The 26258-nt window shown below is 40.5% G+C and overlaps 1 protein-coding gene across 1 annotated transcript; it reads left to right on the top strand.

Moving 5' to 3' along the window:
- The first annotated feature begins 12225 nt into the window (after positions 1–12225).
- LOC124803484 (GATA zinc finger domain-containing protein 15-like) lies at positions 12226–17762 on the top strand. Its single transcript, XM_047264675.1, has 3 exons — positions 12226–12856; positions 13766–14215; positions 17740–17762. The coding sequence occupies exons 1-3, from the start codon at positions 12226–12228 to the stop codon at positions 17760–17762; spliced, it is 1104 nt and encodes a 367-aa protein (XP_047120631.1).
- The last annotated feature ends 8496 nt before the right edge of the window (positions 17763–26258 follow it).

Below are 26258 nucleotides of genomic sequence, written 5' to 3'. Positions count from 1 at the left end.
GAGGTCCAAGGGAGACAGTAAACCTGAAGTGAAGCATCAGAAACATAAACTGGTCTCACAGGAAATGTTCTAAAAATAGGCAGTAACAACAGTCAGTCTACTTTTACTTAAGTCGGCATTGTGCTTTTTTATTTAATTCCGATGCAATTTCAGAGTTTCATTTTCAATAAGGAGGTCCAAGGAATACAGAAAACCTGAAGTGAAGCATCGGAATCTAAAACTGGTTTCACAGGAAAGGTTCAAACATAGAAATTAAGAAGAGTGAGTCTTCGTGTACTTAAGTCAGCATTGTGCCTTTCGTAATTAATTCGGATGCAATTTCTATGTTTCATCGTCAATAAGAAAATCCAAGTGAAACAGTAAACCAGAAGTGAACCATTGGAATCTAAAAATGGTCTCACAGGAGAGGTTGAAAGCATAGGCAGTAAGATGATTCAGTCTTCTTTAACTTAAGTCGGCATTGTGCCTTTTGTGTTTAATTCCGATGCAATTTCTGTGTTTCATCGTCAATAACAGGGTCCAAGGGATACACTAAACCAGAAGTGAAGCATCGATATTTAAAACTGGTCTCACAGGAGAGGCTCAAATCATAGATTGTAGGAAGAGTCAGTACTCTTGTACTTAAGTCGCCATTGTGCCTTTTGTGTTTATATCCATTGCAATTTCTGTGTTTCATAGTCAATAAGAAGGTCCATGGGATACAGTAAACCTGAAGTGAATCATCGGAATCATAAACTGGTATCAGAGGAAAGGTTTCAAACTTAGACGGTATGAAGAGTCAGTCTTCTTGTACTTATGTCGGCATTGTGCGTTTTGTATTTATTTCCGATGCAATTTCTGTGTTTCATCGTCAATAAGAAGGTCCAAGGGATACCGAAAACCTGAAGCGAAGAATCGGAATATAAAACTGGTCTCACAGGAAAGCTTCAAAACATAGGCAGTGCGAAGTGTCAGTCTTCTTGTACTTAAGTCGACATTGTGCCTTTTGTGTTTAATTCCGATGCAATTTCTGTGTTTCATCGTCAATAAGATGGTCCAGGGGATACAGTATACCTGAAGTGAAGTATCGATATCTAGAACTGGTCTCACAGGAAAGGCTCAAATCATACAATGTAAGAAGAGTCAGTCCTCCTGTACTTAAGTCGGCATTGTGCATTTTGTATTTAATTCCGATTCAATTTCTGTGTAGCATCGTCAATTAGAAGGTCCAAGGGATACAGTAAACCTGAAGCGAAGCATCGGAATCATAAACTGGTCCCACAGGAAAGGTTCAATACATAGACAGTTAGAACAGTCAGTCTTCTTGAACTTAAGTCGGCATTGTGCCTTTTGTATTTAATTCCGATTCATTTTCTGTGTTTCATCGTCAATAAGAAGGTCCAAGGCATACAGTAAACCTCAAGTGCTGCATCGAAATCTAATACTGGTCTCACAGGAAAGGTTCAAAACGTAAACAGTAAGATGATTCAGTCTTCTTTAACTTATGTCGGCATTGTGCCTTTTGTATTTAATTCCGATGCAAGTTCTTTGTTTCATCGTCAATAAGAAGGTCCAAGTGATACAGTTACCCCGAAGTGAAGCATCGGAATCTGGAAATGGTCTCACAGGAAAGGTTGATAGCATAGACAATAAGAAGGAACAGTCTTCTATTACTTAAGTCAGCATTGTGCATTTTGAATTTAATTCCGATGCAATTTCTGAGTTTCATCGTCAAAAAGAAGGTCCAAGTGATACAGTAAACCTGAAGTGAACCATCGTAATCCAAAACTGGTCTTACAGGAAAGGTTCAAAACATAGACAGTAAGAAGAGTCAGTCTTCTTGCACTTAAGTCAGCATTGTGCTTTTTGTATTTTATTCCTATGCAATTTCTGTGCTTCATCGTCAATAAGAAGGTCCAAGGGATACAGTAATACTGAAGTGCAGCATCGAAAACTAATGCTGGTCTCACAGGAAAGTTTTAAAACGTAGATAGTAAGATGATTCAGTCTTCTTTAACTTAAGTCAGCATTGTGCCATTTGGATTAAATCCCGACGCAATTTCTGTGTTTCATCAATAATATGAAGGTCCATCGGATACAGTAAAGCAGCAGTGGTGCAACGGAACCTAATACTGGTCTCCCAGGAAACGCTCAAAGCAAACCACTAACAATGAGGAGAGTCTGTTTTCTTGTACTTAAGTCGGCATTGTGCCATTTGAATTAAATCCCGGCGCATTATCTGTGTTTCATTGTCAATGTGAATGTCCATCGGGTACAGTAAAGCTGCATTGGTGCATCTGAATCTAATACCGGTCCCCCAGGAAACGCTCAAAGCAAAACACAAACAATGAGAAGAGTCAGTCTTCTTGTACTTAAGTCGGCATTGTGCCATTTGTATAAAATCCTGACGCAATTTCTGTGATTCTTCGTCAATGTGGAGGTCCATCGTATACAGTAAAGTTGCATTGGTGCGTCGGAATCTAATACTGGTCTCCCAGGAAACGAGCAAAGCAAACCACTAACAATGAGAAGAGACCCTCGTCTTGTACTTAAGTCGGCTTTGTGCCATCTGATTTAAATCCCGACTCAATTTCTGTGTTTCGTCGTCAATGTTAAGGTCCATCGGATACAGTAAGGCTGCATTGGAGCATCGGAATCTAATACTGGTCTCCCAGGAAACGCTCATAGCAAACCACAAACAATAAGAGGAGACAGTCTTCTTGTACTTAAGTTTGCATTGTGCCATTTGAATTAAATTCCGACGCAATTTCTGTGTTTCATCGTCAATGTAAAGGTCCATCGGATACAGTAAAGCTGCATTGTTGCATCGGAATCTAATACTGGTCTCCCAGGAAACGCTCGAAGCAAACCACAAACAATAAGAAGAGTCAGTCTTCTTGTACTTATGTCGGCATTGTGCATTTTGAATTAAATCCCGACGCAATTTCTGTGTTTTATCGTCAATGTGAATGTCCATCGGATAGAGTAAAGCTGCATTGGTGCGTCGGAATCTAATACTGGTCTCCCAGGAAGCGCTCACAGCAAACCACAAACATGTGATGAGTCAGTCTTCTTGTACTTAAGTCGGCATAGTGCCATTTGAATGATATCCCGACGCAATTTCTGTGTTTCATCGTTAATGTGAAGGTCCATCGGATACAGTAAAGCTGCATTGGTGCATCGGAAAGAAATACTGGTCACCCAGGAAACGGTCAAAGCAAACCACAAACGATGAAAAGCGTCAGTCTTCTTGTACTTAAGTCGGCATTGTGCCATTTGAATTAAATCCCGACGCAATTTCTGTGTTTCATCGTCAATGTGAAGGTCCATAGGATACAGTAAAGCTGCATAGGTGCGTCGGAATCTAATACTGGTCTCCTGGGAAACACTCAATGCAAACCACAAACAATGAGAAGAGTCATTCTTCTTGTACTTATGTCGGCATTGTGCTATTAGAATTAAATCCCGACCCAATTTCTGTGTTTCATCGTCAATGTGATGGTCCATCGGATGTAGTGAAGCTGCATTGGAGCATCGGAATCTAATACTGGTCTCCCAGCAAACGCTCAAACCGAACCACAAACAATGTGAAGAGTCAGTCTTCTAGTACTTAAGTTCGCATTGTGCCATATGAATTAAATCCCGACGCAATTTCTGTGGTTCATCGTCAATGTGAAGGACCATCGGACACAGTAAAGCCGAATTGGTGATCCGAAATCTAATACTGGTCTCCCGGTAATCACTCAAAGCAAACCACAAACAATGAGAAGAATCAGTATTCTTGTACTTATGTCGGCATTGTGCCATTTGAATGAAATCCCGACGCAATTTCAGTGTCACTTCGTCAATGTGAAGGTCCGTCGGATACAGTAAAGGTACATTGGTGCGTCGGAATCTAATACTGGTCTCCCAGGAAACGCTCAAAGCAAACCACAAATATTAAGAAGCGTCAGTCTCCTTGTACTTAACTCGGCATTGTGCCTTTTGAATTAAATCCCGATGCAATTTCTGTGTTTCATCGTCATTGTGAAGGTCCATCGGATACAGTAAAGCTGCATTGGTAAGTCGCAATCTAATACTGGTCTCCCAGGAAACGCTCAAAGCAAACCACTAACAATGAGGAGAGTCTGTTTTCTTGTACTTAAGTCGGCATTGTGCCATTTGAATTAAATCCCGGCGCATTATCTGTGTTTCATCGTCAATGTGAAGGTCCATCGGATACAGTAAAGCTGCATTGGTGCGTCGGAATCTAATACTGGTCTCCCAGGAAACGCTCAAATCAAACCACAAACAAAAAGAAGAGTCAGTCATCTTGTACTTAAGTCGGCATTGTGCCATTTGAATAAAATCCTGACGCAATTTCTGTGTTTTTTCGTCAATGTGGAGGTCCATCGTATACAGTAAAGTTGCATTGGTGCGTCGGAATCTAATACTGGTCTCCCAGGAAACGCTCAAAGCAAACCACTAACAATGAGAAGAGACCCTCGTCTTGTACTTAAGTCGGCATTGTGCCATCTGATTTAAATCCCGACTCAATTTCTGTGTTTCGTCGTCAATGTTATGGTCCATCGGATACAGTAAGGCTGCATTGGAGCATCGGAATCTAATACTGGTCTCCCAGGAAACGCTCATAGCAAACCACAAACAATAAGAGGAGACAGTCTTCTTGTACTTAAGTTTGCATTGTGCCATTTGAATTAAATCCCGACGCAATTTCTGTGTTTCATCGTCAATGTGAAGGTCCATCGGATACAGTAAAGCTGCATTGGTAAGTCGCAATCTAATACTGGTCTCCCAGGAAACGCTCAAAGCAAACCACAAACAATGAGAGGAGTCTGTCTTCTTGTACTTAAGTCGGCATTGTGCCATTTGAATTAAATCCCGACGCAATTGCTGTGTTTCATCGTCAATGTGAAGGTCCATCGGATACAGTAAAGCTGCATTGGTGCATCTGAATCTAATTCTGGTCCCCCAGGAAACGCTCAAAGCAAAACACAAACAATGAGAAGAGTCAGTCTTCTTGTACTTAAGTCGGCATTGTGCCATTTGAATAAAATCCTGACGCAAATTCTGTGTTTTTTCGTCAATGTGGAGGTCCATCGTATACAGTAAAGTTGCATTGGTGCGTCGGAATCTAATACTGGTCTCCCAGGAAACGCTCAAAGCAAACCACTAACAATGAGAAGAGACACTCGTCTTGTACTTAAGTCGGCATTGTGCCATCTGATTTAAATCCCGACTCAATTTCTGTGTTTCATCGTCAATGTTATGGTCCATCGGATACAGTAAGGCTGCATTGGAGCATCGGAATCTAATACTGGTCTCCCAGGAAACGCTCAATGCAAACCACAAACAATGAGAAGTGTCAGTCTTCTTGTACTTAAGTCGGCATTGTGCCATTTCAATTAATTCCGGACGCAATTTCTGTGTTTCATCGTCAATGTGAAGGTCCATTGGATACAGTAAAGCTGGATTGGTGCGTCGGAATGTAATACATGGCTCCCTGGAAACGCTCAAAGAAAACCACAAACAATTGGTAAAGTTACTCTGCGTGTACTTATGTCGGCATTGAGCTATTAGAATTAAATCCCGACACAATTTCTGTGTTTCATCGTCAATGTGAAGGTCCATCGGATACAGTAAAGCTGCATTGGTGCATCGGAATCTAATACTGGTCTCCCAGGAAACACTCGAAGCTACCACAAACAATGAGAAGAGTCAGTCTTCTTGTACTTAAGTTCGCATTGCACCATTTGAATTAAATCCCGACGCAATATCTGTGTTTCATCGTCAGTGCAAAGGTCCATCGGATACAGCAAAGCTGCATTGGTGCTACGGAATCGAATACTGGGCTCCCATGAAACGCTCAAAGCAAACCACAAACAATGAGAAGAGTCAGTCCTCTTGTACTTATGTCGGCATTGTGCATTTTGAATTAAATCCCGACGCAATTTCTGTGTTTCATCGTCAATGTGAATGTCCATCGGATAGAGTAAAGCTGCATTGGTTCGTCGGAATCTAATACTGGTCTCCCAGGAAACGCTCAAAGCAAACCACTAACAATAAGGAGAGTCTGTTTTCTTGTACTTAAGTCGGCATTGTGCCATTTGAATTAAATCCCGGCGCATTATCTGTGTTTCATCGTCAATGTGAAGGTTTATCGGATACAGTAAAGCTGCATTTGTGCGTCGGAATCTAATACTGGTCTCCCAGGAAACGCTCAAAGCAAACCACGAACACTGAGGAAAGTCAGTCTTCGTATACTGAAGGCGGCATTGTGCCATTTGAAATTAATCCCGACGCAATTTCTGTGTTTCATTGTCAATGTGAAGGTCTATCGGATAAAGTAAAGCTGCATTGGCACATCGGAATCTAATACTGGTCTCCCAGGAAACGCTCAAATCAAACCACAAACAAAAAGAAGAGTCAGTCATCTTGTACTTAAGTCGGCATTGTGCCATCTGAATTAAATCCCGACTCAATTTCTGTGTTTCATCGTCAATGTGAAGGTCCATCGGAAACAGTAAAGCTGCATAGGTGCGTCGGAATCTAATACTGGTCTTTCAGGAAACGCTCAAAGCAAACCACAAACAATGAGATAGTCACTCTTCTTGTACTTATGTCGGCATTCTGATATTTGAATTAAATCCCGACGCAATTATTGTGTTTCATCGTCAATGTGAAGGTCCATCGGATACAACAAAGCTGAATTGGAGCATCAGAATCAAATACTGATGTCCTAGGAACACAGAAGTCGACATTGTTCCATCTGAATTAAATCCCGACTCGATTTCTGTGTTTCATCGTCAATGTGAAGGTCCATCGGATACAGTAAAGCGGCATTGGTGCGTCGGAATCTAATACTGGTCTCCCAGGAAACGCTCAAAGCAAACCACAAATATTAAGAAGCGTCAGTCTCCTTGTACTTAAGTCGGCATTGTGCATTTTGAATTAAATCCCGATGCAATTTCTGTGTTTCATCGTCATTGTGAAGGTCCATCGGATACAGTAAAGCTGCATTGGTAAGTCGCAATCTAATACTGGTCTCCCAGGAAACGCTCAAAGCAAACCACAAACAATGAGAGGAGTCTGTCTTCTTGTACTTAAGTCGGCATTGTGCCATTTGAATTAAATCCCGACGCAATTACTGTGTTTCATCGTCAATGTGAAGGTCCATCGGATACAGTAAAGCTGCATTGGTGCATCTGAATCTAATTCTGGTCCCCCAGGAAACGCTCAAAGCAAAACACAAACAATGAGAAGAGTCAGTCTTCTTGTACTTAAGTCGGCATTGTGCCATTTGATTAAAATCCTGACGCAATTTCTGTGTTTCTTCGTCAATGTGGAGGTCCATCGTATACAGTAAAGTTGCATTGGTGCATCGGAATCTAATACTGGTCTCCCAGGAAACGCTCAAAGCAAACCACTAACAATGAGAAGAGTCACTCGTCTTGTACTTAAGTCGGCATTGTGCCAACTGATTTAAATCCCGACTCAATTTCTGTGTTTCGTCGTCAATGTTATGGTCCATCGGATACAGTAAGGCTGCATTGGAGCATCGGAGTCTAATACTGGTCTCCCAGGAAACGCTCATAGCAAACCACAAACAATAAGAGGAGACAGTCTTGTTGTACTTAAGTTTGCATTGTACCATTTGTATTAAATCCCGACGCAATTTCTGTGTTTCATCGTCAATGTGAAGGTCCATCGGATACAGTAAAGGTGCATTGTTGCATCGGAATCTAATACTGGTCTCCCAGGAAACGCTCAAAGCAAACCACAAACAATGAGAAGAGTCAGTATTCTTGTACTTATGTCGGCATTGTGCCTTTTGAATGATATCCCGACGCAATTTCTGTGTTTCATCGTCAATGTGAAGGTCCATCGGAATCAGTAATGCTGCATTGGTGCGTTGGAAAGAAATACTAGTCTCCCAGGAAACGGTCAAAGCAAACCACAAACAATGAAAAGCGTCAGTCTTCTTGTACTTAAGTCGGCATTGTGCCATTTGAATTAAATCCCGACGCAATTTCTGTGTTTCATCGACAATGTGAAGGTTCATCGGATACAGTAAAGCTTCGTTGGTGCAACGGAATCTATTACTGGTCTCCCAGAAAACGCTCAAAGCAAACCACATACAATGAGAAGAATCTGTCTTCTTTTACTTAAGTCGGCATTGTGCCATTTAAATTAAATCCCGACGCAATTTCAGTAATTCATCCTCAATGAGATGATCCTTCGGATACAGTATAGCCGCATTGGTTCGTCGGAATCTAGTACTGGTCTCCCAGAATACGGTCAAAGCAAACCGCAAACAATGAGAAGAGTCAGTCTTCTTGTACGAAAGTCGGCATTGTGCCATTTGATTAAATCCCGACGCAATTTCTATGTTTCATCGACAATGTGAAGGTTCATCGGATACAGTAAAGCTTCGTTGGTCCAACGGAATCTATTACTGGTCTCCCAGAAAACGCTCAAAGCAAACCACATACAATGAGAAGAATCTGTCTTCTTTTACTTAACTCGGCATTGTGCCATTTAAATTAAATCCCGACGCAATTTCTGTAATTCATCCTCAATGTGATGATCCTTCGGATACAGTATAGCCGCATTGGTTCGTCGAAATCTAGTACTGGTCTCCGAGAATATGGTCAAAGCAAACCGCAAACAATGAGAGGAGTCAGTCTTCTTGTACGTAAGTCGGCATTGTGCCATTTGATTAAATCCCGACGCAATTTCTGTGTTTCATCGTCAATGTGAAGGTCCACCGAATACATTAAAGCTGCATTGGTGCATCGGAATCTAATACTGGTCTCCCAGGAAACGCTCAATGCAAACCACAAACAATGAGAAGTGTCAGTCTTCTTGTACTTAAGTCGGCATTGTGCCATTTGAATTAAATCCGGACGCAATTTCTGTGTTTCATCGTCAATGTGAAGGTCCATTGGATACAGTAAAGCTGGATTGGTGCGTCGGAATCTAATACATGGCTCCCTGGAAACGCTCAAAGAAAACCACAAACAATTGGTAAAGTCAGTCTGCGTGTACTTAAGTCGGCATTGAGCTATTAGAATTAAATCCCGACACAATTTCTGTGTTTCATCGTCAATGTGAAGGTCCATCGGATACAGTAAAGCTGCATTGGTGCATCGGAATATAATACTGGTCTCCCAGGAAACGCTCAAAGCTACCACAAACAATGAGAAGAGTCAGTCTTCTTGTAATTAAGTTCGCATTGCACCATTTGAATTAAATCCCGACGCAATATCTGTGTTTCATCGTCAGTGCAAAGGTCCATCGGATACAGCAAAGCTGCATTGGTGCTTCGGAATCGAATACTGGGCTCCCATGCAACGCTCAAAGCAAACCACAAGCAATGAGAAGAGTCAGTCTTCTTGTACTTAAGTCGTCATTGTGCCATTTGAATTAAATCCCGACTCAATTTCTGTGTTTCATCGTCAATGTGAAGGTCCATCGGATACAGTAATGTTGCATTGCTGCGTCGGAATCGAATACTGGTCTCCCAGGAAACGCTCAAAGCAAACCACAAACAATGAGAAAAGTTAGTCTTCTAGTACTTAAGTCGGCATTGTGGTATTAGAATTAAATCCCGACGCAATATCTGTGTTTCATCGTCAATGTGAGGGTCCATCGGATATAGTAAATCAGCATTGGTGCATCGGAATCAAATACTGGTCTAACAGGAAACTCTCAAAGCAAACCGCAAACACTGAGAAAAGTCAGTCTTCTTGTACTTAAGATCACATTGTGCTATTTGAATTAAATCCCGACGCAATTTCTGTGTTTCATCGTCAATGTGAAGGTCCATCGGATACAGTAAAGCTGCATTGGTGCTTCGGAATCTAATACTGCCCTGCCAGGAAACGCTCAAAGCAAACCACAAACACTGAGAAGAGTAAGTCTTCTTGTACTTAAGTCAGCATTGTGCCATCTGAATTAACTCCCGACTCTACATCTGTGTTCCATCGTCAATGTGAAGGTCAATCGGATACAGTAAAGCTGCATTTGTGCGTCGGGATCTAATACTGGTCTCCAAGGAAACGCTCAAAGCAAACCACAAACAATGAGAATAGTCAGTCTTCTTGTACTTAAGCCGGCATTGTGTCATTTGAATTAAATCCCGACGCAATTTCTGTGTTCCATCGTCCATGTGAAGGTCCATCGGATACAGTAAAGCTGAATTGGTGCGTCGGAATCAAACACTGATCTCCCAGGAAACGCTCAAAACAAACCACAATCAATGAGATGCGTCAGTCTTCTCGGACCTAAATCGGCATTGTGCCATTTGAATTAAATCCCGACGCTATTTCCGTGTTTCATCGTCAATGAGAAGGTCCATCTGATACAGTATAGCTGCATTGGTGCATCGGAATCAATAACTGGTCTCCCAGGGAACGCTCAAATCAAACCACAAACAATGTGAAGAGTCAGACCTCCTGTACTTAAGTCGGCATTGTGCCATTTGAAGTTAATCCCGACGCAAATTCTGTGTTTCATCGTCAATGTGAAGGTCCATCGGATACAGTAAAGCTGCATTGGTACATCGGAATCAAATACTGGGCTCCCAGGAAACGCTCAAAGCAAACCACAGACAATGAGAAGAGTCAGTCTTCCTGTACTTAAGTCGGCATTGTGCCATTTGAATTAAATCCCGACGCAATTTCTGTGTTTCATCGTCAGTATAATGATCCGCGGATCCAGCAAAACTGCATTGGTGTTTCCGATTCAATTACTGGGCTCCCAGGAAACGCACAAAGCAAACCACAAACAATGAGAAGAGTCAGTCGTCTTCTACTTATTTCGGCACTCTACCATTTGAATTATATCCCGACGCAATTTCTGTGATTCATCGTCAATGTTGTGGTCCATCGGATACAGTAAAGGTGCATTGGTGCACCGGAATCATGTACTTATCTCCCAGGAAACGCTCAAAGCAAACCACAAACAAAAAGGAACGTCGGTCGTCTTGGACTTAAGCCGGCATTGTGCCATTTGAATTAAAACCCGACGCAATTTCTGTGTTTCTTCGTCAATGTGAAGGTCCATCGGATACAGTACAGCTGCATTGGTGCAACGGAAACTATTACTGGTCTTTTAAGGAACCATTTGCACTAGAGCACAGATAATATTTAAGTTAGTTAACTTAGATTATATGTATCGATTTTTTAAGACAAGAGAATGCAAAATAAAGCAATTAACACCGCTCTCTTGTCACAGCGAGTAGGCATCAACACTCTCATGTCATTCGTTGTCCTAGAACGATTTAATATTTTGTGCGGCTCCACAGTTAGCCATATTGATATTTATTAGCAGAAAAGAGGCGCAGAATTAATAAGTCGCTCTCATTTGTGAATGATCTGCCATTATTTATCTAGAATTTTACGTAAGTGTAATTTATATCGTAATGTATGTGTTGAAATGAATATATGTTTATTTAATCTTATGCCTTGCTTTGTTTTAGTAGTTTTAGTCACTCCATCTTCATGATTGAAGCTGAGGTCAGATATCAGACTCTGTCTACAAAAAAAATACATAATGAGCCCTGGCTACGTTCCGTACATCTTCGGACGTGCGAAGCTCGATAAATTCACGGCGTAAAATTTTAATCCCTCAATTACTTATCCAAACAAACAATCATTATTATTACAAATTATTATTATTATATTTTATTATTATTTTATTTTAATATTTTTTATTTGTTACACTGGCGACTATGTGCCAGGACTCATTATTGTATCTGTACTACAACTAATTGTTCTTTTTCATGTACATCCTGACCGGTGACGAGAATATTGAAAAAAACGAATAAAATCTGGAGACAATTTGGACTGGAAATGCAATCTTCGCATCAAGACGGTATGCACGGTAAGACGCAGCACTCGCGCATCCACAATTGATTCCAAGCACATTTTTCATTCAAAATTATTTTTCTTAGCATTAAATTCAGTATTCAGTTTCCATTCAGTATTTTTTTCTAAATTCCACGAAATCTCATTATTCAGACGATTACATTCCGATCCAACAATACGCAAGTTACATTGCACAATATGGCCGACATTGTACAAGATTCAAGCAACATGGCTAGTCACCATTAACACGTATGCTACTTTCGATCTTTAAAGTCATCTCTCAATCATTCTCAGTCATTTAAACACACACATAGGCAGTACATTTTCACACTACGCGTTTAAACGATTTTTTTCTTGCACACAATTTATTCACGATATGGTAAAAACTCGACACCAGTACACAATGGAACAACAATCAAGTAATGCAAACATGGATACACAGACACATTCAGACACAGAAATTAATACAGACACGCAAACACATCAAAATAATCCGCTACAGACACAAATAAACGCCGAGAGGAGCAATTCAGAACCAAACCTGAGAGACCACGTCACGTCTAATAACGCGGCGGGGGCAAGCTCATTTTGCAATCAAAATTTTGGTGCTATACTGAATTCAATTTTGGAAGGCATATCCAATATTAAGCAAGACAATGACGAAAAATTCTCACAATTAATGACAGACAATGCAGCCTTCAGAAATGACATAAAATCAGACTTCGCCACACTGACTCAAAAGGTAGATGAAATTAACGCACGTCTTTCCAAACAGGTCGACGATCTTACGGAAAAATTCGAAAATTTAGAATTACGACAAAGCGACAATGCCAACCACATCAATGACTTGACAAAAACCTGTGAAACTATTAATTGCAAACTAGAATCAAACACGCACGCATGTGACGAAATTAATTTAAAGGTGAATACAATAGAAACAAACGTAGCTGACATTCACAAACAGATTCACACAACAATACAGATAGAGGCTGAACCCCACTTGTCTCGCATTAATTCACAATTTAAAGAATGGACGGCACACAAAGACGAAATTTTTGAAGAATGTATACAAAACAAATTGCCACATATTGTGCACGATTCTGTAGTGGAATACATGAACAACAATAGACAAGTAATCGATGACGATATGCAAACAAAGACAACTCAATGCCAAGCACAACAGAAGAGTACACCCACTACACATTTTTACACACACAGAAGAAAATCTCGATTCGGAAATGAACACATGTACACACACGAATTTCAACACTCAAATACACAATACACTGACACGCATAGCAACAGATACCCATCACCTGAAATACAATACAATTATTCTGATGAAGAACCATGTACACACAGGGAAGAATTCAATGATTACACGGAAAGAAACAGACGAACACGTAACAAAGAAGAAGAAAGTCTATTCAAGCACCGTAAATTCCAACCTTTTATACCAGGCAAAAACACTGTACACCCTGTCATCTTCTTAAAAGCTTTTAGGAACGCATTCCCACGTTCGTGGAGCGACCACAAACGCATTGCGTACGTTGTGGATTACATTCAAGGGGACGCTGCTGTCTGGGCTTACCATGAAAGCGACAGATGTGTAACATACGAGCAGTTTGAACGCGCCTTCTTGAATAAGTTTTGGTCACCCACTGTGCAGGAACGCATCCGCAAACAAGTCACTGAACCCGAACACTTCAATTCTAAAAACGGCAACCTGCGCAGATATTTCGAGAAGTACCTAAACATGACACACTTCCTTAATGAACCAGTGAAACCAAAAGATGTGATCCGATCACTGAAAGCAAGACTTCCTTTTAATATTAAAGAGAAATTACTGTACTTACCGGACGACGATCCTGAATATTTTTTGGAAAAGTTAGATGCTGTTGATTTACTATATGAAGAACTAGAACCAACACACAACTCACGCAGTAGGAATCAACATGTCTACATTGCTACATTACCAAACACGCAGCAAAATTCACAACACACAGTAAACATGCAAAACAGTCACCACAACTCACAGCTGCACACAAACAACAACTACGACTATACACAGGGAGATAACCCGTACAAAAAACGAAGAAACAACAATTTTAATTCAAGAAGGAATAGTGGAAACAACAACGCACACAAAGCAAAACAGAAACACTGGCAAAGAAACAACAACACAGATTACACAAGAAATGGAACACTTACACCGCACTTTAATCAGAACGACAACCAGTATTATGTGAGACAGTGGCAAACACCGCAACCGCCACCACAAAATCATGTTCAGATGCCACAAGGGAATTTTGTGCAAACAAGCAACACAAACCAACAAGTGACTTCAGCCAACCGAAAAAAGACAGGTGATTGGCAAAGACAGTATCCAAATGTAAATATTATTGAGGTAGCTAATGAAACTACAACTACACTTACCAATGACCAGACAAACCAGGTAAACTAGAACCAGTCATTACTGAGCCCCAGGTCGTGACTGAGGAACATTTGGGGGGCAACTTCAATTTAGAAACTATGTTTGAATACACACTTGCTAGTGAAACTGTGAAACAAGAAAAATTAACATTTACACAACAAGAGTTGCCTACACTATTCTTAAGATATAATGAAAGTGGAAACTTAGCTGATGATCTGATAAATGACAACACACAATGTCACAATGTAAAGAAAAGATTTGTACTGTCTTCCACCTCAGGCATTGTAGGAGGTATACCTACTAACATAATTATTGATACAGGAGCTGCTGTCAGTGTGATTTCTCACAATTTTTATACTATGATGAAGAAAACTTCTAAGATACCAGAGTTCCCAGTTCAGAACTGTTTAATATTAACTGCATTAGGTAATAAGTCAAGTAGAGTTAATAAGCAGGTATTTGTGACTGTTAATATGGGAAATGGAATCGTACAATGGCCTTTCCTAGTTGTCCAAAACCTTGCTGCCAATTGTATATTGGGTATTGATTTTCTTTGCGAGAAGGACTGTACTATAGACTTCTCCAAAGGCATTTGTTATTTTAAGTATGAAGGCAGAGACATAGTTTTGAACTTGGACACTCGACTAGTAGACCATAACAATTACTGTTCTGGCTACAAGATACAGATTATACGTGAGACTGACATAGATTCCACACAACAACCTGTATCACACGGTGAGGGAGTGAATAATGTACTTACACAAATTAATTCTAAGTTATCAGAATGTGATGCTATTAATGTAGAGGAGAGATCCCAGCTTAAACATATTTTACTTAAGAATAAGGATGTTTTCACTAGTAAGCCAGGTAGGATCAACACATATATGTATACGATTGAAGTCAAGCCTCACCAAATCTATTACCACAAGTCATACAATGTACCTCTAGCTCTGCGACCTGCAGTTTGGGAAGAACTAAAGAAAATGATTACATGGAATATTATAGAACCATCAACATCCCCATATTGTAGCCCTTTGCATGTAGTGAAAAGACACAATGGAAGTATCAGGTTAGTATTAGAAGCAAGAGCTATCAACCAAATTATCTTACCTGTGAGGACACAACCAGAAAATCTTGACGAACAACTTCAGAAGTTCTTGGATGCAAAATATTTCTCTACAATAGACCTTAAAAATTCGTTTTGGCAGGTGCCAATAAGCAAAGAATCCAGAAAATATACAGCCTTTATGTTTGGTGGCAGAACTTATCAATTTTGTGTATTACCATTTGGCCTAAATGTAAGCTCAGGAGTATTCATTACTGCACTAAACTCTGTACTCGGTGATGATTTACTAGAAACTGTTACACACTATGTAGATGACATACTGATTGCCTCAAAAACCTGGAAGGATCACACTGATACCCTGAACACTTTACTATGCAGATTCACACAAGCTGGTATCACTGCCAATATTTGTAAATCTAGATTTGCTTGTTGTGAGATCAAATACCTAGGACACATCATCAACACAAAAGGCATTAAACCTGACCCTTCAAAATTAGATGCTATCAGACATTTCCCCAGTCCCACTAATAAGAAACAGTTAAAATCATTTCTCGGTCTATGCTCGTTTTTCAGACGATTCATACCTAAACAGTTACTCAATAGCAGATACTTACTAAACTTATTAAAGAAGAACCAGGTATGGATTTGGAACCATGACTGTGAAAATGACTTTACTAAAATCAAAGAAGCCTTAGTAAATTCTAACATGCTGGAACATCCAGACTTCAATTTGAACTTTTGTATTGCTTGTGATGCATCAAACATTGGTTTGGGATGTTGTTTATTTCAACTTGTTAATACAGAAACTTCAGAACATATTAAGATCATTGGTTTTGCCAGTCGTACTTTAACAGAATGTGAAAGATCTTACTCCACCACAGAATTGGAAACATTATCTATTATATGGGCATTTAAAAAGTTTAATTATTATCTGTATGGAAGACATACCATTATATACACTGACCATCAAGCACTTACATTCCTTTTGTCATGTAAACTCATTCACCCTAGACTTACACGATGGGCACTTGCATTACAGAATTACTCTTTTGAAATCAAGCACATCAAGGGAAAAGACAACATAATAGCTGACACACTTTCAAGACTACCGCAAGGATTACACCATAACAATACAGACTTTGAGAACACACACGATTACAGAATACTACTCATGCAAGACAAACAGTTTACACAATACTACATAGACCTATGCAAGAACATGGCAACGCTACAAGATTCAGATCCACACTGGTACAAAATAAAACAAATCATAGTACAACAACACAATGACACTTTACAAGACAGATACATGTTACACAACAACATACTTTTCTACAAAAGATACACAAATGCTACTAACTGGTGCGTTTGCATACCACAAGATTCTGTACACAATCTCGTTGCACACACTCACACAGTTTGGGGACACTACGGAACAAAGAAATGTCTAAACAAGTTACATACATATTGCTATTTTCCAAACATGAGAAGAAAAATACATGATGTTATCAGCAAATGTCTCATATGTCAAAAATCGAAGCCACAAAATCAATCCACCAAAACAGATTTGCACTCTATCTTACCTACTGGACCTAGAGAGATACTTTTTACAGATGTTAGCGGACCTCATCCAACTAGCATCGGAGGTTGCAAATACATTCTAGCATTTTATGACATATTTTCTAAGCACATCAAACTTTTTGCCATTAAGTCACCCACAGCAAACACCATCATCAGAAGATTCACAAATGATTACATGCCATACTGTGGAAAACCTAAAGCCATTCTATCAGATAACGCCAAGTATTATGCAGGATTCACCTGGAGAAAATTTCTAAAGGTCAATAACATTAAGAGCATCTTTATTTCAAAGTTTCATGCATCAGCCAACCCTTGTGAGAGAGTTTTTAAAGAATTAAATAGATTCATGAGAACTTATACCTCAACACAGCACACAAACTGGATACATTACCTAGCACTTTTTGAGGAAATACACAACAATTTAAATATATACAACACACCCTACACTCCCAGAGAAATCATGTTTGACACAAAGGAAACTAATGAATGGAGCAACCCACTACCAAAATTTTCTGACACCAAACCTTCACACGAGGAAAAGGTAAGGGAAGTACTCATGGCAATTACTGAACAAGCTGACATTAGAAATAAGAACTATGGTGCTAATTTGAAAAGAAGGCAAAACTTTACAATAGGCATGCAAGTTTTACTTAAGACCCACTACAAATCGTCATTACCTCTAAAACGTAATGTTAAGTGGCGTCCGCTATATGAAGGTCCTTACACAATCATTGATATACCACATCCTGGAGCATATCTGTTACAAAACCCCAAGAATAAGAGAATTTTAGGTTTGTACCCTCACAAAGATTTGAAAACTTTTAGCCCTTAGCAGAGTATGCTGATAGAAAAACAAGGTAAGTCACATCTGGTACTTCATGCTGGAAGAAGAAGAAGATATAAGCTATAATCTTAAGTATCTACATTTTACAGCACCAGCAGTAACAGCAGCAGCAGCAGCAGCAAGAAGATAAGACACAGGAAGAACTAACAATTTTCATGCAAAGCACAGTTACTGATTATATTTGTTAATACCTTGCAGACAAGCTGACAGACTAAATGACCGGAGACAATTGCTGCTCTGAACCTGATACATTAATTGGCATGATAGACACTTGATTTGCTATTCACACTCACACCACAATCCACATGAACACAACATGCACAAAAAAAAAAAACACTCTACAGGAAATGACAAATGAGATTAATTGAGCAAGGCTATATAATTTATTTTATTTGTAAATGATACTTTGTGCATGTGGTAATTTGGAATTGATTGTGGATGTGACGTGTCGTGTCTTATTGTAATTATGAATTTTCAGGACAGATCATCTCAAGGATGTTTTCTAACCTATTATGAAAGTTTATGTTGCAGGAAACATTTTATGAGGAAGAACACTTATTGTGTAGTACTGATGTAAAGGAAAATATACTTAAAAGGAAAACTTTATTAAAAAGGGGAAGAGACCTATAAAAGAAAATGGATTTTCTGAATGTATCACAATACACTGAACCTATTAGATAATTTTTTTTATGTCTGACCCATATGTACTTGTAAATATCTAGTTTAATGCAATCGAAAAATATAAAATCTGTATATGTATTACGAAACAATGTAGTGTAAATGTATAGATACATGTTTCACAGAAAATTTTTATATCTATGTAAATATGTAACAGAAAACTGTACTCAAAGTGAAGTGATATTTGTTATGTTTTGTGCTCTCTGTTGTGAACGAACATTTTGTTTTGCAACGAACAATGTATGAACAAGTTGTGTGCAAATATAAAAAAAACGGTTCACTGCGCTCATGATGGGACACTATAGGTGACGTGAGTAGCAAAACCACGGCACACTTTTCGACGAAACGACGACACAATATCCAGGAGACGACATACGCTTTTTGGAAGACGAAATATGGAGGTTATTGAGTAGATGTAACACGGACTGGTCAGTATGGAACCACTGACACCATGAATTCCTACCACGACGAAACCACATTTTAACTATGTCTTCCAAAGCACGCTTCGTTGCGAGATTCTTGATCTCCAACTTGTTTCTTCAAGAACTTTCGTCTAAATGTAAACAAAACGTGTGACACGTGACATTTATTTTAAAGTGCAAAGACTTTAGCACAGTATAGATAAACCTTTATTACCAAGTGACATTCTAAAGAGAATATGTTCACATATCTCTGAATATGCACAAAACCATTAATTAATTTTATTTATTGAATGAACATGTGTAATAACATTTTGAAGTGAAAGAGAACAACGGACTATATGCCCAACAAAATTTTTACAAAGTAACAGCACAAGTGAATACGAACTATGAAATTCGTTACAGTCTGTGTAGAACTGTTACATAAAATTGAGAACTGTATGCACGCTAGCAGTGATAGCGCTGAGCCACTTCGCTAGTCTCTGATACTGCAGTTCCTGTGTTCAATACTGCTCGGAAGCGAATATTTTTATTTTTTCTTTTCACTTTCATTGATCTTGTATGTAATTATTATTTATGTATTTTTGTGGATGTATGACATTTTATGATATTTTAAGTATGTTGAATCTGTGAAACAAGATACGTAATAACTTATGATTCATGACATGACAAATAAAGAAAATACGCCAACAAATTGCTCAGCTGCAGGTGGTACACCTTTGCTCTCGCAATTTGGGGGGCAGTTTAAGGAACCATTTGCACTAGAGCACAGATAATATTTAAGTTAGTTAACTTAGATTATATGTATCGATTTTTTAAGACAAGAGAATGCAAAATAAAGCAATTAACACCGCTCTCTTGTCACAGCGAGTAGGCATCAACACTCTCATGTCATTCGTTGTCCTAGAACGATTTAATATTTTGTGCGGCTCCACAGTTAGCCATATTGATATTTATTAGCAGAAAAGAGGGGCAGAATTAATAAGTCGCTCTCATTTGTGAATGATCTGCCATTATTTATCTAGAATTTTACGTAAGTGTAATTTATATCGTAATGTATGTGTTGAAATGAATATATGTTTATTTAATCTTATGCCTTGCTTTGTTTTAGTAGTTTTAGTCACTCCATCTTCATGATTGAAGCTGAGGTCAGATATCAGACTCTGTCTACAAAAAAAATACATAATGAGCCCTGGCTACGTTCCGTACATCTTCGGACGTGCGAAGCTCGATAAATTCACGGCGTAAAATTTTAATCCCTCAATTACTTATCCAAACAAACAATCATTATTATTACAAATTATTATTATTATATTTTAGTATTATTTTATTTTAATATTTTTTATTTGTTACAGTCTCCCAGGAAACACTCAAAGCAAACCACAAACAAAGAGAAGAAATAAGCTTCTTGTACTTAAGTCGGCATTGTGCTATTTGAATTAAATCCCGACGCAATTTCTGTAATTCATCGTGAATGTGAAGGTCCTTCGGATACAGTATAGCCGCATTGGTTTGCCGGAATCTAATACTGGTCTCCCAGGAATCGCACAAAGCAAACCACAAACAATGAGAAGAGTCAGCCTTCTTGTACTTAAGTCGGCATTGTGCCATTCGATTAAATCTCGACGAAATATCTGTGTTTCATCGTCAATGTGAAGGTCCACCGGATACAGTAATGCTGCATTGGTGCATCGGAAGCTAATGCTTGTCTCCCAGGAAACGCTCAAAGCAAACCACAAAGAATGAGTACAGTCAGTCTTCTTGTATACTCCTGGAGATGGAAAAAAGAACACATTGACACCGGTGTGTCAGACCCACCATACTTGCTCCGGACACTGCGAGAGGGCTGTACAAGCAATGATCGCACGCACGGCACAGCGGACACACCAGGAACCGCGGTGTTGGCCGTCGAATGGCGCTAGCTGCGCAGCATTTGTGCACCGCCGCCGTCAGTGTCAGCCAGTTTGCCGTGGCATACGGAGCTCCATCGCAGTCTTTAACACTGGTAGCATGCCGCAACAGCGTGGACGTGAACCGTATGTGCAGTTGACGGACTTTGAGCGAGGGCGTATAGTGGGCATGCGGGAGGCCGGGTGGATGTACCGCCGAATTGCTCAACACGTGGGGCGTGAGGTCTCCACAGTACATCGATGTTGTCGCCAGTGGTCGGCGGAAGGTGCACGTGCCCGTCGACCTGGGACCGGACCGCAGCGACGCACGGATGCACGCCAAGACCGTAGGATGCTACGCAGTGCCGTAGGGGACCGCACCGCCACTTCCCAGCAAATTAGGGACACTGTTGCTCCTGGGGTATCGGCGAGGACCATTCGCAACCGTCTCCATGAAGCTGGGCTACGGTCCCACACACCGTTAGGCCGTCTTCCGCTCACGCCCCAACATCGTGCAGCTCGCCTCTAGTGGTGTCGCGACAGGCGTGAATGAAGGGACGAATGGAGACGTGTCGTCTTCAGCGATGAGAGTCGCTTCTGCCTTGGTGTCAATGATGGTCGTATGCGTGTTTGGCGCCGTGCAGGTGAGCGCCACAATCAGGACTGCATACGACCGAGGCACACAGGGCCAACACCCGGCATCATGGTGTGGGGAGCGATCTCCTACACTGGCCGTACACCACTGGTGATCGTCGAGGGGACACTGAATAGTGCACGGTACATCCAAACCGTCATCGAACCTATCGTTCTACCATTCCTAGACCGGCAAGGGAACTTGCTGTTCCAACAGGACAATGCACGTCCGCATGTATCCCGTGCCACCCAACGTGCTCTAGAATGTGTAAGTCAACTACCCTGGCCAGCAAGATCTCTGGATCTGTCCCCCATTGAGCATGTTTGGGACTGGATGAAGCGTCGTCTCACGCGGTCTGCACGTCCAGCACGAACGCTGGTCCAACTGAGGCGCCAGGTGGAAATGGCATGGCAAGCCGTTCCACAGGACTACATCCAGCATCTCTACGATCGTCTCCATGGGAGAATAGCAGCCTGCATTGCTGCGAAAGGTGGATATACACTGTACTAGTGCCGACATTGTGCATGCTCTGTTGCCTGTGTCTATGTGCCTGTGGTTCTGTCAGTGTGATCATGTGATGTATCTGACCCCAGGAATGTGTCAATAAAGTTTCCCCTTCCTGGGACAATGAATTCACGGTGTTCTTATTTCAATTTCCAGGAGTGTATTTAAGTCGGCATCGTCCCATTTCAATTAAATCCCGAAGCAATATCAGTGTTTCGTCGTCAATGTGAAGGTCTATCGGATACAGTAAAGCTGCATTGGCGCATCCGAATCTTATACTGGTCTCCCTGGAAACGCACAAAGCATACCACAAACAATGAGAAAAGACAGTCTTCGTGTACTTAAGTCGGCATTGTGCTATTAGAATTAAATCCCGACGCAATTTCTTTGTTTCATCGTCAATGTGAAGGTCCATCGGATACAGTAAAGCTGCATTGGTGCGTCGCAATCTAATACTGGTCTCCCAGGAAACGCTTAAAGCAAACCACATACAATGAGGAGAGTCAGCCTTCTTGTACATATGTCGGCAAATTGCTATTTGAATTAAATCCCGACGCAATTTCTTTGTTTCATCGTCAATGTGAAGGTCCATCGGTTACAGCAAAGCTACATTGGTGCGTCGGAATCTAATACATATCTCCCAGGAAACGCTCAAAGCAAACCACAAACAATGAGAAAAGTCAGTCTTCGTGTACTTAAGTCGGCATTGTGCATTTTGAATTTAATTCCGATGCAATTTCTGAGTTTCATCGTCAAAAAGAAGGTCCAAGTGATACAGTAAACCTGAAGTGAACCATCGTAATCTAATACTGGTCTTACAGGAAAGGTTCAAAAACTTAGACAGTAAGAAGAGTCAGTCTTCTTGCACTTAAGTCAGCATTGTGCTTTTTGTATTTTATTCCTATGCAATTTCTGTGTTTCATCGTCAATAAGAATGTCCAAGGGATACAGTAAAACTGAAGTGCAGCATCGAAATCTAATGCTGGTCTCACAGGAAAGATTTAAAACGTAGACAGTAAGATGATTCAGTCTTCTTTAACTTATGTCAGCATTGTGCCATTTGGATTAAATCCCGACGCAATTTCTGTGTTTCATCATCAATATGAAGGTCCATCGGATACAGTAAAGCAGCATTAGTGCAATGGAATCTAATACTGGTCTCCCAGGAAACGCTCAAAGCAAACCACTAACAATGAGGAGAGGCTGTTTTCTTGTACGTAAGTCGGCATTGTGCCATTTGAATTAAATACCGGTGCATTATCTGTGTTTCATCGTCAATGTGAAGGTCCATCGGATACAGTAAAGCTACATTCGTGCGTCGGAATCTAATACTGGTCTCCCAGAAAACGCTCAAAACAAACCACGAACACTGAGGAAAGTCAGTCTTCGTGTACTGAATGCGGCATTGTGCCATTTGAAGTTAATCCCGACGCAATTTCTGTGTTTCATTGTCAATGTGAAGGTCTATCGGATAAAGTAAAGCTGCATTGGTACATCGGAATCTAATACTGGTCTCCCAGGAAACACTCAAATCAAACCACAAACAAAGAGAAGAGTCAGTCTTCTTGTACTTAAGTCGGCATTGTGCCATCTGAATTAAATCCCAAATCAATTTCTGTGTTTCATCGTCAATTTGAAGGTCCATCGGAAACAGTAAAGCTGCATAGGTGCGTCAGAATCTAATACTGGTCTTTCAGGAAACGCTCAAAGCAAACCACAAACAATGAGAATAGTCACTCTTCTTGTACTTATGTCGGCATTCTGATATTTGAATTAAATCCCGACGCACTTATTGTGTTTCATCGTCAATGTGAAGGTCCATCGGATACAGCAAAGCTGAATTGGAGCATCAGAATCAAATACTGATGTCCTAGGAACACAGAAGTCGACATTGTGCCATCTCAATTAAATCCCGACTCAATTTCTGTGTTTCATCGTCAATGTGAAGGTCCATCGGATACAGTAAAGCTGCATAGGTGCGTCGGAATCTTATACTGGTCTCCTGGGAAACGCTCAAAGCAAACCACAAACAATGAGACGAGTCAGTCTTCTTGTACTTATGTCGGCATTGTGCTATTAGAATTTAATCCCGACGCAATTTCTGTGTTTCATCGTCAATGTGATGGTCCATCGAATATAGTGAAGCTGCATTGGAGCATCGGAATCTAATACTGGTCTCCCAGCAAACGCTCAAACCGAACCACAAAAAACGTGAAGAGTCAGTCTTCTTGTACTTAAGTTCGCATTGTGCCATATGAATTAAATCCAGACGCAATTTCTGTGGTTCATCGTCAATGTGAAGGACCATCGGATACAGTAAAGCCGAATTGGTGACTCGGAATCTAATACTGGTCTCCCGGCAATCGCTCAAAGCAAACCACAAACAATGAGAAGAATCAGTATTCCCTTACTTATGTCGGCATTGTGCCATTTGAATGGTATCCCGACGCATTTTCAGTGTCATTTCGTCGATGTGAAGGTCCGTCGGATACAGTAAAGGTACATTGGTGCGTCGGAATCTAATACTGGTCTCCCGGGAAACGCTCTAAGCAAACCACAAATAATAAGCAGCGTCAGTCTTCTTCTACTTAAGTCGGCATTGTGCCATCTGATTTAAATCCCGACTCAATTTCTGTGTTTCGTCGTCAATGTTACGGTCCATCGGGTACAGTAAGGCTGCATTGGAGCATCGGAATTTAATACTGGTCTCCCAGGAAACGCTCATAGCAAACCACAAACAATAAGAGGAGACAGTCTTCTTGTGCTTAAGTTTGCATTGTGCCATTTGAATTAAATCCCGACGCATTATCTGTGTTTCATCGTCAGTGTAAAGGTCCATCGGATACAGCAAAGCTGCATTGGTGCTTCGGATTCAAATACTGGGCTCCCATGAAACGCTCAAAGCAAACCACAAACATTGAGAAGAGTCAGTCTTCTTGTACTTAAGTCGTCATTGTGCCATTGGAATTAAATCCCGACTCAATTTCTGTGTTTCATCGTCAATGTGAAGGTCCATCGGATACAGTAAAATTGCATAGGTGCGTCGGAATCTAATACTGGTCTCCCAGGAAACGCTCAAAGCAAACCACAAACAATGAGAAAAGTTAGTCTTCTAGTACTTAAGTCGGCATTGTGCTATTAGAATGAAATCCCGACGCAATATCTGTGTTTCATCGTCAATGTGAAGGTCCATCGGATACAGCAAAGCTGAATTGGAGGCTCAGAATCAAATGCTGATGTCCTAGGAACACAGAAGTCGACATTATGCCATCTGAATTAAATCCCGACTCAATTTCTGTGTTTCATCGTCAATGTGAAGGTCCGTCGGATACAGTAAAGCTGCATTGGTGCGTCGGAATCTAATACTGGTCTCCCAGGAAACGCTCAAAGCAAACCACAAATATTAAGAAGCGTCAGTCTCCTTGTACTTAAGTCGGCATTGTGCATTTTGAATTAAATCCCGATGCAATTTCTGTGTTTCATCGTCATTGTGAAGGTCCATCGGATACAGTAAAGCTGCATTGGGAAGTCGCAATCTAATACTGGTCTCCCTGGAAACGCTCAAAGCAAACCACAAACAATGAGAGGAGTCTGTCTTCTTGTACTTAAGTCGGCATTGTGCCATTTGAATTAAATCCCGACGCAATTACTGTGTTTCATCGTCAATGTGAAGGTCCATCGGATACAGTAAAGCTGCATTGGTGCATCTGAATCTAATTCTGGTCCCCCAGGAAACGCTCAAAGCAAAACACAAACAATGAGAAGAGTCAGTCTTCTTGTACTTAAGTCGGCATTGTGCCATTTGAATAAAATCCTGACGCAATTTCTGTGTTTCTTCGTCAATGTGGAGGTCCATCGTATACAGTAAAGTTGCATTGGTGCGTCGGAATCTAATACTGGTCTCCCAGGAAACGCTAAAAGCAAACCACTAACAATGAGAAGAGTCACTCGTCTTGTACTTAAGTCGGCATTGTGCCATCTGATTTAAATCCCGACTCAATTTCTGTGTTTCGTCGTCAATGTTATGGTCCATCGGATACAGTAAGGCTGCATTGGAGCATCGGAATCTAATACTGGTCTCCCAGGAAACGCTCATAGCAAACCAGAAACAACAAGAGGAGACAGTCTTCTTGTACTTAAGTTTGTATTGTGCCATTTGAATTAAATCCCGACGCAATTTCTGTGTTTCATCGTCAATGTGAAGGTCCATCGGATACAGTAAAGCTGCATTGTTGCATCGGAATCTAATACTGGTCTCCCAGGAAACGCTCAAAGCAAACCACAAACAATGAGAAGAGTCAGTATTCTTGTACTTATGTCGGCATTGTGCCTTTTGAATTAAATCCCGACGCAATTTCTG

Source organism: Schistocerca piceifrons, chromosome 6 (genome assembly GCF_021461385.2).
Source record: "Schistocerca piceifrons isolate TAMUIC-IGC-003096 chromosome 6, iqSchPice1.1, whole genome shotgun sequence".
NCBI lineage: Eukaryota > Metazoa > Arthropoda > Insecta > Orthoptera > Acrididae > Schistocerca > Schistocerca piceifrons.
Note: the sequence above shows the minus strand (reverse complement) of the source record. Positions and strands in the feature narration are given on the sequence as shown.

Excerpts from the sequence above, each read along its gene's own strand:
- LOC124803484 (XM_047264675.1), top strand. The coding sequence starts at position 12,226 with ATGGTAAAAACTCGACACCAGTACACAATGGAACAACAATCAAGTAAT. Across the intron at positions 12,857-13,765 it reads GGCTGAACCCCACTTGTCTC|AACTAGAACCAACACACAAC; the intron begins GCATTAATTCAC and ends TACTATATGAAG. Across the intron at positions 14,216-17,739 it reads AGCCAACCGAAAAAAGACAG|ATTTGAAAACTTTTAGCCCT; the intron begins GTGATTGGCAAA and ends ACCCTCACAAAG.